This window comes from Taudactylus pleione, unplaced genomic scaffold (assembly GCF_031769625.1).
Source record: "Taudactylus pleione unplaced genomic scaffold, aTauple2 ptg000168l, whole genome shotgun sequence".
NCBI lineage: Eukaryota > Metazoa > Chordata > Amphibia > Anura > Myobatrachidae > Taudactylus > Taudactylus pleione.
In genome coordinates, this window is record NW_028284570.1 from 1933184 (window position 1) to 1951398 (window position 18215).

General features: G+C 48.3%; 1 protein-coding gene across 1 annotated transcript in view; it reads right to left on the reverse strand.

Moving 5' to 3' along the window:
* LOC148521400 (uncharacterized) overlaps positions 1–18215 on the reverse strand; it is a 206981-nt gene that overhangs the window by 172087 nt on the left and 16679 nt on the right. Inside the window, 4 exon segments of the mRNA XM_088475227.1 lie at positions 1833–1931; positions 6895–6996; positions 9876–9977; positions 11461–11559. Of these exon segments, the coding sequence (XP_088331353.1) occupies positions 1833–1931; positions 6895–6996; positions 9876–9977; positions 11461–11559 (402 nt within the window).

An 18215-nucleotide genomic window follows, 5' to 3' on the forward strand; every position in this document is an offset into this window, starting at 1 on the left:
CCTTACTCAGGAATTACTAACCTCATCACACACAGTGATTACACAAGACTGAGAAACCATCGGTAACATGGAGTACCATCACAGCCTCACACACACTTACACAGGCTCTGGCCTTACTCAGGAATTACTAACCTCATCACACACAGTGATTACACAATACTGAGATACCATCAGTAACATGGAGTACCATCACAGCCTCACACACACTTACACAGGCTCTGACCTTACTCAGGAATTACTAACCTCATCACACACAGTGATTACACAATACTGAGAAACCATCAGTAACATGGAATACTATCACATTCTCACACACACTTCCACAGGCTCTGACCTTACTCAGGAATTACTAACCTCATCACACGCAGTGACTACACAAGACTGAGAGACCATCAGTAACATGGAGTACCATCACATCCTCACACACACTTACACAGGCTCTGACCTTACTCAGGAATTACTAACCTCATCACACGCAGTGATTACACAAGACTGAGAGACCATCAGTAACATGGAGTACCATCACAGCCTCACACACACTTCCACAGGCTCTGACCTTACTCAGGAATTACTAAGCTCATCACACGCAGTGAAAGACCAAGTTGCATAAGGCATCGCAGTGGCTAATTTATGCACGCCCATGTAACGGCGTTCAAGCGCACTGGCACGCCTGCGATATGCATTCGCATAATGCAACAATTGGCTAATTGCGTGCGTAATCGCAGTTGCGATTGGTAATGAAGCAGGCCCAAGTTATGCAGAATTGGTTTGAGAAGCATTCTGGAGAGTTCCGACAAATGGTATGGTCACCAAGTTCGCCCCCATTCGAGCATTTGTGGGACGTGGTGTAGAGGTCGTTTCACACCCAAGATCCTGCACCTGCCGATATCAGGGAGCTGTGGGAAGCTATTCAGACAGCATGGGGTCATCATCTCTCCAGAGGTCTTCCTTCCACTTGTGGACTTCAGTGTATAGTAGGAGTCTATCGACCATGTTTTCAAGATGTTCAGATTTTAAGATGAAGGGTCTGATTCTGAGCAGGATGCATCTGCGGTTCCTTTTCCATCTGTCTGTGATATCCTGCTTGCCATGTTATGCTAATGTGAGTATGCCTATCTTACCCTGCATATCTGACCTTCTTCAGACGGAAGCCTAGGGACCCATCACTGTTTCTCCATCCCCAGACATCATTATTACTACCGGGACTTACACCAACCCCATGGTGGATGCAAACGATATCTCTGAACCAGGCCTCCCCCCTCTGTCCTCACATGAGCACAAACATTCGCCTACACTCCCATGTCACTCCCCCGAGATGGATCAGTTCTGTGCGACGGTAACTGCCCAGTTGCTGCACCGTCTGTGTCCGCATGCATGGTGCGGCCAATATCCGCGGGATACGCATTTGGACTTGCGTTCAGACTAAGAATCAGGCCGATAGGTGCATACATGTAGCCAAAAATATTATTTGATAATTATATAGCAATGTTCTCATGACCACATTTTTGCAGGTACATATTGTAGCATTGCGCTATATTATGGGATAGAACATGTTTGATTGTTGAGGGGGGAGATGTATCCAGCCTTGGAGAGAGATACAGTAGAGAAGTTGCCCAAAGCAACCAATCAGCTTCTAACTGTCATCTTAATAGACTGTACTAGATAAATGACAGCTGGAAGCTGATTGGTTGCTTTAAGCAACTACTCCACTTTATCTCCCCCTTGGACTTTATGGAACTGTGGTGGACAGCGGCCTGTTGTAGCCGAGGTCCAAGGTTCAAATTCTGCTATGGGACCCGGCAATTCCTATATCCCCCTATAAGCAGACATACCTTATTAGGCATATGCAGCAGAACCCCCTTTTTCAAAAACTCCAGGGCCGTTTCCGGGTGCCCACATTGTGAGGCGATGTGCAGGAGAGTGTCACCATCCTAACGATAAGGAGACGGAGCAGATTATGAGAGGATGCATTAGGCTTATTGCGCCTAGAAAGCGACTGGAAAATGGTTTTGCACATACAGTATTTAAACCACAAGGCTGGTAGTACAATATTGTAGAATAAATAGACAATAATACTTGAATGAGGACTTTTGCCTAAAATTTCCTTTTGAAATCTCAGAAACATTCTCGTGGTGCTGGCATTGGACAGATAGTTTGTAAACACCTGAAACCTTCCGAAGAAATATATGTAACCATGATAACAAATTGTGCACCGTCTTGATTGTTTCCATAGTTACAAATGTTGCTTAGCAACGTTATATATTGATAACCTGTCTGTCAGGCGGCAGCTGTGAAATGATTATGTTCCTGAGCTATTAACAGGTGATTTCAGGCAGACGTTCTGTCGTCATTCCAGTACATTGTAAAACCAAGCGCAAAGGCTTTGAATTAGGACACATTTTCAAATGTACAGTAGGTACTGTTTAAAATATGTATTAAGTGTATACCACACCCTGTAATAAATGGGTTTAATCAGCTAATTTCTAAGTCAAATAAAATGTATTTAATTTACTAATTTTGTAATGGAAATTTTAAAAAAAACTGTCGTAACACAAACAGAATAATGGTACAGTAGGTGGTAATCCAGCTATACCCCCTATAATACCCTGCTGGAACATTATAAGGATGTGTCTAAACAGTCATCGGTGGGTTGAAAATAGAAAGTATCCGCAGGAATTATGATGCCCATTACATCCCCCTTTTTCCAAGAATAGGGAAGGTCTTTCTTTTGAAAATTCTAAAACGCTGCTCAATCTGCCTCCTCCCCCTTATTTGCATAAAGTACCACTGGCATAATTCAGATTTTGAAAAAGGGAGGAGACAGATTCATTCATGGAAAAAGTTGCAATTTTAATTCAACTTTGTGACTTTCCAATCAGTAAAGGTCATTTTATGACTGAGGCAATGTGTAATCCAGTAGCACAAATGCTGGTTTGTGACGTCACGCACCTTTCTTTTTAGCAATTGGACTTTTTAAAGCCGTCTGGTGCTCAGCCCTTTACTCCCGCTAAAGCAGATGAGGGTCCTGTACTGTTACTGGGATGCATGTCACACCTTCCAGCTGAGCTGCTGTGGAGAAGAGGATTCTATGCAGCCATGTAATCATACTTGCCTACCCTCCCGGAACAGCCAGGAGGCTCCCGAAAATCAGGTGACTCTCCTGGCCATCCAGAAAAATGGACACCACCCCTCCCCCTGTGTCCCCTTTCCTCCCATAGCCGCCCACTTGTATTACAATACAAGTGGGCAGTCTGGGGGGAGCCGAAGACGCGTTTTGCGCTGAATCACGTTATCGCGGCCCGACCCCTGCCGCACAATGTCGCTAATCTCGGCATTGTTTAACAGGGGTGTGTCTTCGATTGTGCAGTTACGCCCCCAAACATGCACCACGCCCCCTGCTGCACAATGTCGGTACTCTCTGCATTGTGTAACGGGGGTGGGGACTACGATCGTGCAGTTACATCCCCAAGCGTGCACCACGCCCCTCACCACGCCCCCTGCTGTGGAGGTCAGAGGTTATCTATAATATATACATTTCCTAAATGTGGACCATGGGCCCGATTCATCAGCGTTCACAAAGGCGACGATGTACGCAGATCGAGCGATTGTTAGCCATTGCGCACGTGTCTAAGCCGCGATCGCACTGCAACTACGAACACACAGAGGAATCCATCGCTGAGTGAGTGACAGGCTGTGAGCGTTTGGGGGTGGTGACTGGGGAGGGGTCGGGAAAACGCAGGCGTGTCTGTACGTTTGAACATCGTTGCTTGGGCGTGCATGACGCCTGTCATTATACCTACGCCGGGAGCCCGTCGCCGGCATACCGAACGAAGGTAAGCTGGGCAGTTAGCGCGGACAGCCGCGCTTTAGTTTAGGGGCTCCCCGGGGGATTTAGGGTTAGGCACCCCCTTGGGAGGGTTAGGCTAGGGGAAGGGGGGGTTAGGGTTAGGCACCCCCGGGAGACTTAGGGTTAGGCTGCGGCGACGGGGTGGTTAGGTTTAGGCACTTAGAAGGGGGGTTAGGGTTAGTCACCCCAGGGGGGAGGTTAGGGTTAGGCACCCCTGGGGGGGGGGGGTTAGGGTTAGGCACCCCTGGGGGGGGAGGTTAGGGTTAGGCACCCCCGGGAGACTTAGGGTTAGGCTGCGGCGACGGGGTGGTTAGGTTTAGGCACTTAGAAGGGGGGCTAGGGTTAGTCACCCCAGGGGGGAGGTTAGGGTTAGGCACCCCTGGGGGGGGGGGGTTAGGGTTAGGCACCCCTGGGGGGGGGGGAGGTTAGGGTTAGGCACCCCCGGGGGGGGAGGTTAGGGTTAGGCACCACCGGGGGGGTGAGGTTAGGGTTGGTCAACCCCTGGGGGGGAGGTTAGGCACTCCCCGAGAGACTTAGGTTTCGGTACTTACAGGGGGGAGGTTAGGATTAGGCACTAGGGGGAGATTAGGGTTAGGAACTAGGAGAAGAGGTTAGGGTTAGGCACTAGGGGGGAGGTTAGGGTTAGGCACTAGGGGGGAGGTTAAGGTTAGGGTTAGGCACTAGGGGGGAGGTTAAGGTTAGGGTTAGGCACTAGGGGGGGAGGTTAGGGTTAGGCACTGGGGGGGAGGTTAGGGTTAGGCACTGGGGGGGAGGTTAGGGTTAGGCACTAGGGGGGAGGTTAGGATTAGGCACTAGGGGGGGAGGTTAGGATTAGGCACTAGGGGGGGAGGTTAGGGTTCGGCCCTTGGGGGGGAGGTTAGGGTTCGGCCCTTGGGGGGGAGGTTAGGGTTAGGCACTAGGGGGGAGGTTAGGATTAGGCACTAGGGGGGGGAGGTTAGGATTAGGCACTAGGGGGGGAGGTTAGGGTTAGGCACTAGTGGGGGAGATTAGGGTTAGGCACTAGGGGGGGAGGTTAGGGTTAGGCACTAGGGGGGAGGTTAGGATTAGGCACTAGGGGGGAGGTTAGGATTAGGCACTAGGGGGGGAGGTTAGGGTTCGGCCCTTGGGGGGGAGGTTAGGGTTAGGCACTAGGGGGGGGAGGTTAGGATTAGGCACTAGGGGGGAGGTTAGGATTAGGCACTAGGGGGGGAGGTTAGGGTTAGGCACTAGGGGGGGGAGGTTAGGGTTAGGCACTAGGGGGGGGAGGTTAGGGTTAGGCACTAGGGGGGAGGTTAGGGTTAGGCACTAGGGGGGAGGTTAGGGTTAGGCACTATGGGGGGGAGGTTAGGGTTAGGCACTAGGGGGGGGAGGTTAGGGTTAGGCACTAGGGGGGAGGTTAGGGTTAGGCACTAGGGGGGGAGGTTAGGGTTAGGCACTAGGGGGGGAGGTTAGGGTTAGGCACTAGGGGGGGAGGTTAGGGTTAGGCACTAGGGGGGAGGTTAGGGTTAGACACTAGGGGAAGAGGTTAGGGTTAGGCACTAGGGGGGAGGTTAAGGTTAGGCACTAGGGGGGAGGTTAGGGTTAGGCACTAGGGGGGAGGTTAGGGTTAGGCACTAGGGGGGGAGGTTAGGGTTAGGCACTAGGGGGGGAGGTTAGGGTTAGGCACTAGGGGGGAGGTTAGGGTTAGGCACTAGGGGGGAGGTTAGGGTTAGGCACTAGGGGGGGAGGTTAGGGTTAGGCACTAGGAGGGGAGGTTAGGACTAGGCACTAGGGGGGGAGATTAGGGTTAGGCATTTAGGGGGGAGGGTTAGGCATTTAGGGGGGAGGTTAGTGTTAGGCACTAGGGGTGGAGGTTAGGGTTAGGCACTAGGGGGGAGGTTAGGGTTAGGCACTAGGGGGTGTTAGGGTTAGGCACTAGGGGGGGAGATTAGGATTAGGCACTGGGGGGGAGGTTAGGGTTAGCACTTGGGGTTGAGGTTAGGGTTAGGCACCCCTAAGGGAGGGTTGGGGGGGGTAGGGTTATACTTACCTATATCCCCTGTTGGGATTATCACTGCTGTCAGTCTGCAGCAGTCGGGATTTTAATCATATGGATTCCTTTTGCATATTTTCGCAGCTGCATTCCGTGTGAACTCGTAGTTGCGATCGCTGCTGAATCAGGCCCTGCGTCTGCCTATATTTTTCCAGTTTCCTCATTAAATAAATAAATAAATAGTGCAACTTTTTCAGTAAAAAAATAGCTAATAATGACATATGGGATCAAATATCTTCATATATTTCATTCTAACAAAGTGAATATTATTTAGCCATTATTTGGACAGAAGAGAGGTAGAATGCAGTACTGCTCCATCCTGCCCTACGGGTCACACGGAATGGGTATGAAGTCCCAACACCGGCAGCCCAAAGGGAGAAGATCCCGACAGGGCAGATAAGTACCCTATCCCTACCCCTCCATTAGTGGTGCTTAACCCTAACCTCCTCCCCTAGTGCCTAACCCTAACCTCCTCCCCTAGTGCCTAACACTAACCTCCCCCCAGGGGTGCCTAACTCTAACCCCCCTTACCGCACCCTAAACCTAACCTCCCCCCTAGGGGTGCCTAACCCTAACCTCCTCCCCTAGTGCCTAACACTAACCTCCCCCCAGGGGTGCCTAACCCTAACCCCCCCTTACCGCACCCTAAACCTTACCTCCCCCCTAGGGGTGCCTAACCCCAACCTCCCCCCCAAAACCTAACCCTAACCCCGCTACGCTCCCTAAACTTAACCCTCGCTCCCCTGCGGCTAACGCTAAGGGCGCCCTGGACTTACCTCGTTCGGGCTGACGTCCTTCAGCGCTGCGGCATTGGTATTAAGATAGGCGTGGGTATTTCGACGCCTATCTTAAATCCCTTGTTTGGATTCTGCTGTCGGTATTGAGACCGGCGGCCATAACTACATCCCAGGTCACACACCACCCTAGGAGCATCGTCCCTACAATGGTACAATGCATCGTTGGGTATGGCTGGGTAGATAACTTAGAGCATAGCTGTAGCTCAGACAATACTGACCTTCGTACGTGCCAAAACGTTGGACCGAAACTTCTCTGTGAGAATGTCCACGAGGCCGGTGTGACCCCTTTCTGCCGCTACATGGAGGGGAGATCTGTCCAGCTGCAGGAAACAAAAGTCGCTGTAGTAACTGTAGTAGCAATGGGCAGGGCTGGGATAGGAGCATGGGGGAGATTTGTCAAAAGATAGAAGGTGAAGAAGTTACTTATAGCAACCGTTAACTTCTAGCTATCATTTATCTAGTACCTTCTATTAAATTAGACGATGGTGGCCGTCCTGTTACTTATAATGGATTTGGTGCAAGGACCTTCCAGTCTGTGTATGCAGTAATATAAATTACCTACTGGCACAAAGATGCTACATAATATACACGGTACAAAGGGAGATCGGAGGGAAATGCAACAACAAGAAACACCGTATATATACGGGAATCACAGAACAGGGCATTCAGGGCTCCTAATCGCCTGTAACTAATTTCTACTTATGTACTATCGTCATGTGGTTGGAGTAGAGGATTATATGGATCTATAAATAAATATTCAACGCTAAAAATGCTTTTAAATAACAGTTGATCCAACTCAGTAATAAAAGAATCATTGGAAATATATTCCTAGATGTCCATGAGGAAAATATGCTGAATTTTAGGCTGTAAATAATACATATTTGAAATAAATTAGCAGAAACAAACAAAAATGACAGGAGGTGTCTGACAGCTCCTTGCTGCATTTGCGATCCCAGCACTGCGACCGACGTCGTTAGCAAAACATGAGGAATATGGCTGCGACGGTCATTTTTTCCGGGTGACTTGTACAGCGATTCTACCGTGGGAATCCAGATAGGTAAGTATTGAATAAATGGGTGCAGAGTATGCGGTGTGGGCCCCCTTGCACCCAGGGGCCCGTGTGCAGCGTACACCGTGCACCCATTATAGATACGCCACTGAGCCTAATACTTTTTGCTGCACTGGATATTATGGTGTAGTTGTGTCATTTGCCACTAGGAGGCGACAGTTGTAGCTCTCTCAGCGTAAAGCTCAGGTACTGTACAGCACATGTCACAATTCGCTTCTCTTAGGAAAGGTCGTTTTTTCTTGCTGGCTGGTGACTATTTGATTTAATTTTAGTGAGTTCATTTAATTTACAGACGGTGGGAGTCCCTGGACCAATCTGGTTGGCTATCCCCAGGTGATTCTTAATCTGTTTCACATTGGGTAATGAACAGTGGCGGTTCTAGGGACGGGCAAGCAGGGATATCGCCCAGGGCGCTACCAAAGTCGCCCCGCTGGTGCCTAATCTGATGGTGCCTGCCCGCTCTTGCCCGCTGCCATTATAAATAAACTGTGGTTTCGCCATTATATGCTGTAGTTCCCTGCCGCTGTCTCCCAGAAGCCAGGGTTGAGTGTGACACACCGCGCCGCATGAGGTCATCGCGCATGGCATTCTAGTAGCAGCCGCAAGAGAGAGAGAGAACAGAGGAGCAACAACAGCAGCAAGGTGGAGGGACCCGTCTTCCTTCACGAGGTAAGAATTAGGTAATTGGCGCTCTCCCTGTCCAATAGCCTCCAGCCCCTCGCAAATGGCCCTCTGTAGCGTGCTACGCGTGGCCACACCCCTGATCTGGCTACGCCCCCTGAACTCAGGGCGCCAAAGGAAACTTTCGCCCTGAGCTCCGCAAAGGCTAGAATCGGCCCTGGTAATGAATTAGGGAGACTCACGGCTTTTTTCTGAGACGGACACAAAAGCACCAGCATCTACGGTCAGCCGCACATCTGCTACTTTATGCTAATGCCGATACAAGCGCCTTCCCGGTGTAAATCAGTCTGAACAGGCGAATGTGAAATTACAGAGACGCCCACTGTCAGCATCCGTACACACTAATACCGCCTGGTGCGTCTTTAGACAACACCATCGGTTACGTCATCGAAATTTGCGCCAGCCCCAAGGCAGGTGCAGTTCCTCCATCCGTAAATGGCCTCCTATGCCTGAAGATGTGCGTCTGTGTACCCAGCCGCTGTCACTGACACGCCCACGGCGCTAACATAACACTCTCACTGAAGGGCCCATTTCTGCGATTATTACTAGCCACCGCCCCGGGACTTTTACACAACATTTCCCATAGTGTGTCTCCATCCCCTTGGTGCATCGTGTCTGTCTCCATCCCTTTGGTGCATCGTGTCTGTCTCCATCCCCTTGGTGCATCGTGTCTGTCTCCATCCCCTTGGTGCATCGTGTCTGTCTCCATCCCCTTGGTGCATCGTGTCTGTCTCCATCCCCTTGGTGCATCGTGTCTGTCTCCATCCCCTTGGTGCATCGTGTCTGTCTCCATCCCCTTGGTGCATCGTGTCTGTCTCCATCCCCTTGGTGCATCGTGTCTGTCTCCAGCACCTTGGTGCATCGTGTCTGTCTCCAGCACCTTGGTGCATCGTGTCTGTCTCCAGCACCTTGGTGCATCGTGTCTGTCTCCAGCACCTTGGTGCATCGTGTCTGTCTCCAGCACCTTGGTGCATCGTGTCTATCTCCATCACCTTGGTGCATAGTGTCTATCTCCATCACCTTGGTGCATAGTGTCTGTCTCCATCCCCTTGGTGCATAGTGTCTGTCTCCATCACCTTGGTGCATAGTGTCTGTCTCCATCACCTTGGTGCATAGTGTCTATCTCCATCACCTTGGTGCATAGTCTCTGTCTCCAGCACCTTGGTGCATAGTGTCTGTCTCCATCCCCTTGGTGCATAGTGTCTGTCTCCATCACCTTTGTGCATAGTGTCTGTCTCCATCACCTTTGTGCATAGCGTCTGTCTCCATCACCTTTGTGCTCTGTGCAACGCATGCGCCATAGGAGTTTGTAGGAATTTTCGTGCAGAAATTGCTGAGCTAAGATGGGAAGCGCGTGCGGCTGTGAATCCGGCCCTTACACTCCCCTGTATGGAATAATGAGATAAAATGGCGCACATGTTAATGAGCGACCCTGGATTTGGAGGTTACCGTGTCTGTTATGTTGGGGTTGGCCTTGCACTGATGTAAGAACTTCACAGTGACCTCTTCTCCTTCCCCAGCCGCGATGTGTAAGGGAGTCTGACCTTCACCCTATAGAACAAAACATTGTGTGACCCCCGCGGGTGACTTATAGGACAGCTGGTGAAAAGAGCTACCAATAACGGCATCAAATATAAACATTTCCATACATTGACAGAACTTGTCGTTTGATATTATAATCTCATTCCCCACTCACGCGATTGACCACCACCTCTCTTCCCCACTTCTTCATTAAATCTCGCCTCCAGCTCTTCATTTGTGCTGACCCCCAGCCCTGGAACTCTCTCCCTCTCCCTCAGTCTCTCCACCTATCTCCAGAGCTTCAAGTGGGATCTCAGAACCCATTTATTTATCAAAACCTACCAGCTCTCCCCCTCTAACCTCCCTTTTTGTCCCCATGAAATCACCCCTCTCTGTCCCCATGCCTGACTGTCCCTTTCCTATAGATTGTAAGCTCTCACGAGCAGGGCCCTCTACCCTTGTGTATTCTGTTTTTCCCTGCCAATGCCATCATCTCTTCCCCCTCTGCATTTATTTTGCAATCAATGGCTGGGAACCTGTCTGCTGCGCCCATAAACTGGGCAACCTGTCCAGCCAATGCAAATTGCCTGTAGTGACCTATTTGCGTTGAATTGTAACAATTGACTACTATGTATATATGTTATTTGCCCTGTTATGGTGTCACTGTATTGCTCTATGCAGTTATGCTCTGTTATGATTACGCTGTGCTCTTGTATGCACTCTGGGCCTAATTCAGCACGGAACGCAAGGCTGCGTTCGCACGCACCTGGACGATGTTTGCGTTCAGCGCATGCATCACGGTACGCACACAGGATCGCAGAGAGCACGCAGTCCCATCGCACAGTGATCGACAGGAAGTGACCGTTTGGGGGTGGTGATGGGTGGATGGTCGTCGGAGACGTGCCTGTGCGTCTGAACGCCGTTAGAGGGGCGTGCATAATTAAGCCCCAGCGACGGCATACGCAGCCAGAGGTCTACATGGCGACAGGAGGCTTCGCAGGTTGTAAGTCAGGTCAGGCTCAACCACAACTCTGCGTATGGGTCCGATGTTACCGATGATTTTCGGTGACTTGCGGATGTATGTAATGGAAAGTGGGCGGCTTTATACAGTGGTGGGCGTCTTGGTATAGTGCTGCAGTTGCCGTGCGATCGCATTCATTAGCATATATTCGCAGCGAGGGGGTGCGTGCGAAGGCAGCCTTGCGATCCGTGCTACATCGGGCCCTCTGTACGGTGCTGCCAGGTACTCTCTGCGTCCTATAAATAATAATAATGGTATTTACCTTAGCTGCGGAGCTGAATGCAAAGTTTTGTTCTGCGTTACCAGTCATTTCAGGCGTTCCCTACACGGGGTTACTGACATGATATCTGCTATGTGTATTAAAATATCTACCTCATAATCACAAGCTTTTCTCAAGCATGTGTTGAATCCCAAAACATACCCCCTGTAGTAACCACCATAACCTAAGTCTGCTAATGCATTGACCAGGAGGGCAGCCATGTTGGTACTCACGTTTTGGCAGTCCACGGGGGCTCCGTACTCCACCAGGAGTTTAGCTACTTCCACGTCCCGCTTTCTACAACATGCATGAAGTGCGGAGTCACCATATTTCTGTTAGTGACAGGCAGTATATATATTGAGACGTTATTAAAGCCTGGTTACATCAGTCACAGCCTGAACTATGATTATTACACTGTAGCACAAGCGTTGCATCAATGTATAAAGCTGCATACAGTACACACACAACGATTTTCTTATCAACGATTTTATGAACGATTTTATGAACGATATTAAAGTGTAATGAACGATTTTTTTGAACTACAAATGATTTTTGCATATTCCCTTCATGAAAATCATTCAGTTGGTCAGTCTGACTGAACTACAAACGTGAACTCACATGATCGATAATCGTTCATTGTTTTAACTCAGAAAGTGAACGATTTTTACAACGATTGAACGATATCGTTAACGATAATCGTTCAAAAAATCGTTGCGTGTCTCTGCAACTTAAGACATGGAAGCATCGGACGCTGGAACAAATGCTAGTACTGTACATGCTTGTATTTAGGCAGAGCGGCATTCACAAAATTGTTTATTTGGTTGCACCTCATGAAAGACAAATTAAGCCCATAGGTTCTAGAGGACATAGGCCCTCATTCAGAGCCGCTCGTTAGCGGCAGTACACTCGTTCCGAGCGATGTTTGCACATCTGCGCATGCGTACGGTTTTTAGTACGCATGCGCGAACCAGTCAGTGCGGCCGAAAATCGTTGGTACGCAATATAGCGAGTGCCTGCTATTTTGAGTGACAGAATGAGGCGTATGTGGGTGGTAACAGGGGAAGGTGCTTGAAAATGGGGAGTGGAGATCCGAACGCAGGCGTGCTTAAAGGTCAAAACGGGCGTTTTATGGGTGTGCATATTTAAAACAGCAGCGTCAGTGACCACGTCACTGGGTTATTTTATAGCCAGAACTGCTCGCAAATTTGTGGTAGCAAACACCAACCACAAGAATAGCGAGCAGTTCATACGCTGGTCGATGTACTCGATTAATCTAATAAATAGCGGACATGACGTAGGATGCGAGCGGCCAGGGGGCGTTTTTAACAAATAAACGAGCGTATGTTTTGCTCGCTCGTTCAGACTTAGAGGTGTGAACCGACTGCAATGTGCGTACGGATCATTTGAATAGCCACCCCTTGTTTTTAAACGAGCGACCACAAATAGCGAACGGCTCTGAATGAGGGCCATAGGCCCTCATTCAGAGCCGCTCGCTAGCGGCAGTACGCTCGTTCCGAGCGATGTTCGCACATCTGCGCATGCGTACAGTTTTTAGTACGCATGTGCGAACCAGTCAGTGCAGTCGAAAATCGTTTGTACGCTATATAGCGAATGCCTGCTATTTTGAGTGACAGAATGAGGCGTATGTGGGTGGTAACAGGGGAAGGTGCTTGAAAACGGGGAGTGGAAATCAGAACGCAGGCGTGCTTAAAGGTCAAAGCGGGCGTTTTATGGGTGTGCATAATTAATACAGCAGCGTCATTGACCACGTCACTTGTTTTTTTTTAACTCAGAACTGCTCGCAAAATAGCGGTTGAAAAAACCAACCACAAGAATAGCGAGCAGTTCATACGCTGTACGATGTACTCGATTAATCTAATAAATAGCGGACATGACGTATGGTGCGAGTGGCCAGGGGGCGTTTTTATCAAATAAACGAACGTATGTTTTGCTCGCTCGTTCAGACTTAGAGGTGTGAACAGACTGCAATTTGCGAACGGTTCATTTGAATAGCCACCCCTTGTTTTTGAACGAACGACCGCAAATAGCGAACGGCTCTGAATGAGGGCCATAGACTGTGTAAGAAGCACAGTAGGTGTTACCTAGAACTGGATCATCCATTATGCAACCTAGGCTTTGGTTTTTGGAGCTCATTCAGACCCGGACACTAAGCTGCGCTCTCACGCAGCTAAAAAGGGCCGAGTATGCAAATGCCGCGATCGCACTGTCTGGTGTAAGGACGCCCTCTATATCTTAAAGAGCGACAGCAGAGCGAACGCACGCCGGTATAAAGACGCCCACCTTTCTCACTTAACACACGTCATCTCCAGGAAGTGTATGAACAATCGGAACCATCGAGAGCCATCATAGCTGCACGCAGCGCTTGAGGTAGACCCTACTCCACAATGATGTACACCCATAAAACTCCGTTTTGACGGCCAGACACGTCTGCGTTCGCAGCACCTTCACCTATTGCCACCCACAAACGCGGTGTCACTCAAAATAGCGTCCAGTCTGTGTGCTATGAGAGCACGATTCCTGGCCGCAATGACTGATTTGCGCATGCGTACTTTGATACATATGCATGCGCAAACGTGCGATAATCGTCCATAGCGTGCGTTCGCGAACGGGTCTGAATAAGGCCCTTTGTTCCAAGCCAGTATCTTGCCTAGAGCCCAACGGGGTCTAATCATATTCTGTTGTCTGTTACCATTATTAAAGGTGATGTATACAGTTTTGGCTGGGTATTGCATTGGCAAAATCTAGCCTACAGTAGACAACACATTACTTAAATGTAATTATACTCTTACCAAATAAAAGTGAAGGTTGTATAAATTCTGTATTAAAGGGAAATGTCATAAAACTAAATTATGGGCATTGTGAAATTATGGCCGACTCTTTACTCACTTTGGTACAGGGATGGAAGATCTACAGTGTCTAGATAGACAGTCAATAGGTCGACACCACAAGGACGACAGGCAATACAGGTAGGTAGACAGGATCAAATGGTAGACAGTTAAAAGGTCGACGTGGACTAAGGTAAACATGGCCAAATGGTCGACACACATATGATTGACACAGAAAAGGCAATGTACCAATGTTAGAATGTAAGCTCCCACGAGCAGGGCCCTCCTTCCTCATGTGCTTTTCCTCCCTTATAGTATCATGTACTCCTAACTCCCCAATTGGCACCTAACACCTGGTTGCTGAGGCCCTGTTGCTTGTGTTATGCAGCTATGTGTATAATCCATGTCCTTGTCCTGCATTGTTTTGTATTACCAGTAACTGTTTTTTCTTGTGTGCTCATTTATGTACTGTGTAAGGCGCTGCGGAACCTTTGTGGCACCATAAATAAAGGATAATAATAATAATGCAACATAGTTGCCTACCTTGAAAGCTCTCATCCCAGGAGAAGCCCGGGTAAGAGAAGCAGGAGGGTGGCAACGGGGGCGAGGCATGATGAGTCGCTTCATTAAGCCCCGCCCCCTCACGGGTAAATTACAGCGATTGCCAATCATTTACATAGGAGGCGGGGCCAAATGACGTCATTCATGCAGAAACACATCATTAAGCCCCGTCCCCTTCACGGAGACCCGCGATCGGCGCTGGAATTCTCCTCATTCTGCCCATTTCACTAGGAAGTGGGCAGAATGCGGGAGAAATGCCTACCCTTCCGGGGGTACGGGGGATTACCCGAAAAATCGGGAGCCTGCCGCGAGAACCAGGGGGGTAGGCATGTATGTAACGCAGCTATTCATCCTGTCCTCACACTTACACATAAAAGAACCTGGAACATGCGGTAACGTAGGAGAGAACTGTAAAGAGATAGTGACAGAACAATGAGCATTTTACTCTTCTCATCATGCAAATTTCCAGCTGGACCTGCAAACCCCATTGTGTGGGCGCAGGCTGGTTCTAAAGACCTGAATGTGGCCAAAAACCTACACGATGTCGGCAATTGCAATTATGTACGTAGATCGAAAGCAATTAACCACTGCGTATGCACCAGGGACGCACTGTGGAATCCATCGCAGAGGGAGTGACAGGCTGTGAGCGGTTGGGGGTGGTGATGGGGGAGAGGTTGGAATAACGCAGGCGTGTCTGTCCGCTTGAACGCTGTTTCCTGGGCGTGCATAAATTAGCCACTGCGAGTGCAAACACAGCATGAGTACACACGGCGCGCAGCGAGACTTGCACTTTCTGTTGTTGGTCAGACCTGGTGTAAATGTTGCGTGACAGGCCGATGTGCGTCGATCGTACCGATGTTTACACAGGAGTACGAGGTTGGACGGATGTGAGAAAGCAGCAGTGGGCGTTTCTATGCCGGCTGAGCTGTGGCGAGCATTAGCATACTTTCGCAGCTGCATTCCGTGCGAATCTGCAGCTGCTTACGCAATAGCGATCCTTACTGAATCAGGCCCTGTGCGCGCAAGATAGATAATTAGGTGCATTTGGGAAAACAGCGAAGTATTGCTGCTGTGCGCACGTTCACTTATATTACCTGTATCTATCATACCTACATATTTAAATGTTATGATAGTTCTCTCCTTAGGACATGATCCAGATACTTTTAAATCCACAGATATCAATCATGTCTGGCGGATGTACAGAACAATGCTAGGGTAACCTGACTGTATTATCTGTAACTCAGATAGTGATAATAACACCTGGCGGATGTACAGAACAATGCTAGGGTAACCTGACTGTATCATCTGTAACTCAGATAGTGATAATAACACCTGGCGGATGTACAGAACAATGCTAGGGTAACCTGACTATCATCTGTAACTCAGATAGTGATAATAACACCTGGCGGATGTACAAAACAATGCTAGGGTAACCTGACTATCATCTGTAACTCAGATAGTGATAATAACACCTGGCTGATGTACAGCACAATGCTAGGGTAACCTGACTGTATCATCTGTAACTCAGATAGTGATAATAACACCTGGCGGATGTACAGAACAATGCTAGGGTAACCTGACTGTATCATCTGTAACTCACATAGTGATAATAACACCTGGCGGATGTACAGAACAATGCTAGGGTAACCTGACTGTATCATCTGTAACTCAGATAGTGATAATAACACCTGGCGGATGTACAGAACAATGCTAGGGTAACCTGACTGTATCATCTGTAACTCAGATAGTGCTAATAGCACCTGGCGGATGTACAGAACAATGCTAGGGTAACCTGACTATCATCTGTAACTCAGATAGTGATAATAACACCTGGCGGATGTACAGAACAATGCTAGGGTAACCTGACTGTATCATCTGTAACTCAGATAGTGATAATAACACCTGGCGGATTTACAGAACAATGCTAGGGTAACCTGACTGTAACATCTGTAACTCAGATAGTGATAATAACACCTGGCGGATGTACAGCACAATGCTAGGGTAACCTGACTATCATCTGTAACTCAGATAGTGATAATAACACCTGGCGGATGTACAGAACAATACTAGGGTAACCTGACTATCATCTGTAACTCAGATAGTGATAATAGCACCTGGCGGATGTACAGCACAATGCTAGGATAACCTGACTGTATCATCTGTAACTCAGATAGTGATAATAACACCTGGCGGATGTACAGAACAATACTAGGGTAACCTGACTATCATCTGTAACTCAGATAGTGATAATAACACCTGGCGGATGTACAGAACAATGCTAGGGTAACCTGACTGTATCATCTGTAACTCAGATAGTGATAATAACACCTGGCGGATGTACAGAACAATGCTAGGGTAACCTGACTATCATCTGTAACTCAGATAGTGATAATAACACCTGGCAGATGTACAGAACAATGCTAGGGTAACCTGACTGTATCATCTGTAACTCAGATAGTGATAATAACACCTGGCAGATGTACAGAACAATGCTAGGGTAACCTGACTGTATCATCTGTAACTCAGATAATGATAATAACACCTGGCGGATGTACAGAACAATGCTAGGGTAACCTGACTGTATCATCTGTAACTCACATAGTGATAATAACAACTGGCGGATGTACAGAACAATGCTAGGGTAACCTGACTGTATCATCTGTAACTCAGATAGTGATAATAACACCTGGCGGATGTACAGAACAATGCTAGGCTAACCTGACTGTATCATCTGTAACTCAGACAGTGATAATAACACCTGGCGGATGTACAGCACAATGCTAGGGTAACCTGACTATATCATCTGTAACTCAGATAGTGATAATAACACCTGGCGGATGTACAGCACAATACTAGGGTAACCTGAATGTATCATCTGTAACTCAGATAGTGATAATAACACCTGGCGGATGTGCAGCACAATGCTAGGGTAACCTGACTATCATCTGTAACTCAGATAGTGATAATAACACCTGGCGGATATACAGAACAATGCTAGGGTAACCTGACTATCATCTGTAACTCAGATAGTGATAATAACACCTGGCGGATGTACAGCACAATGCTAGGGAAACCTGACTGTATCATCTGTAACTCAGATAGTGATAATAACACCTGGCGGATGTACAGCACAATGCTAGGGTAACCTGAATGTATCATCTGTAACTCAGATAGTGATAATAACACCTGGCGGATGTACAGCACAATGCTAGGGTAACCTGACTATCATCTGTAACTCAGATAGTGATAATAACACCTGGCGGATATACAGAACAATGCTAGGGTAACCTGACTATCATCTGTAACTCAGATAGTGATAATAACACCTGGCGGATGTACAGCACAATACTAGGGTAACCTGACTGTATCATCTGTAACTCAGATAGTGATAATAACACCTGGCGGATGTACAGAACAATGCTAGGGTAACCTGACTGTATCATCTGTAACTCAGTTAGTGATAATAACACCTGGCGGATGTACAGAACAATGCTAGGGTAACCTGACTGTATCATCTGTAACTCAGATAGTGATAATAACACCTGGCGGATGTACAGAACAATGCTAGGGTAACCTGACTA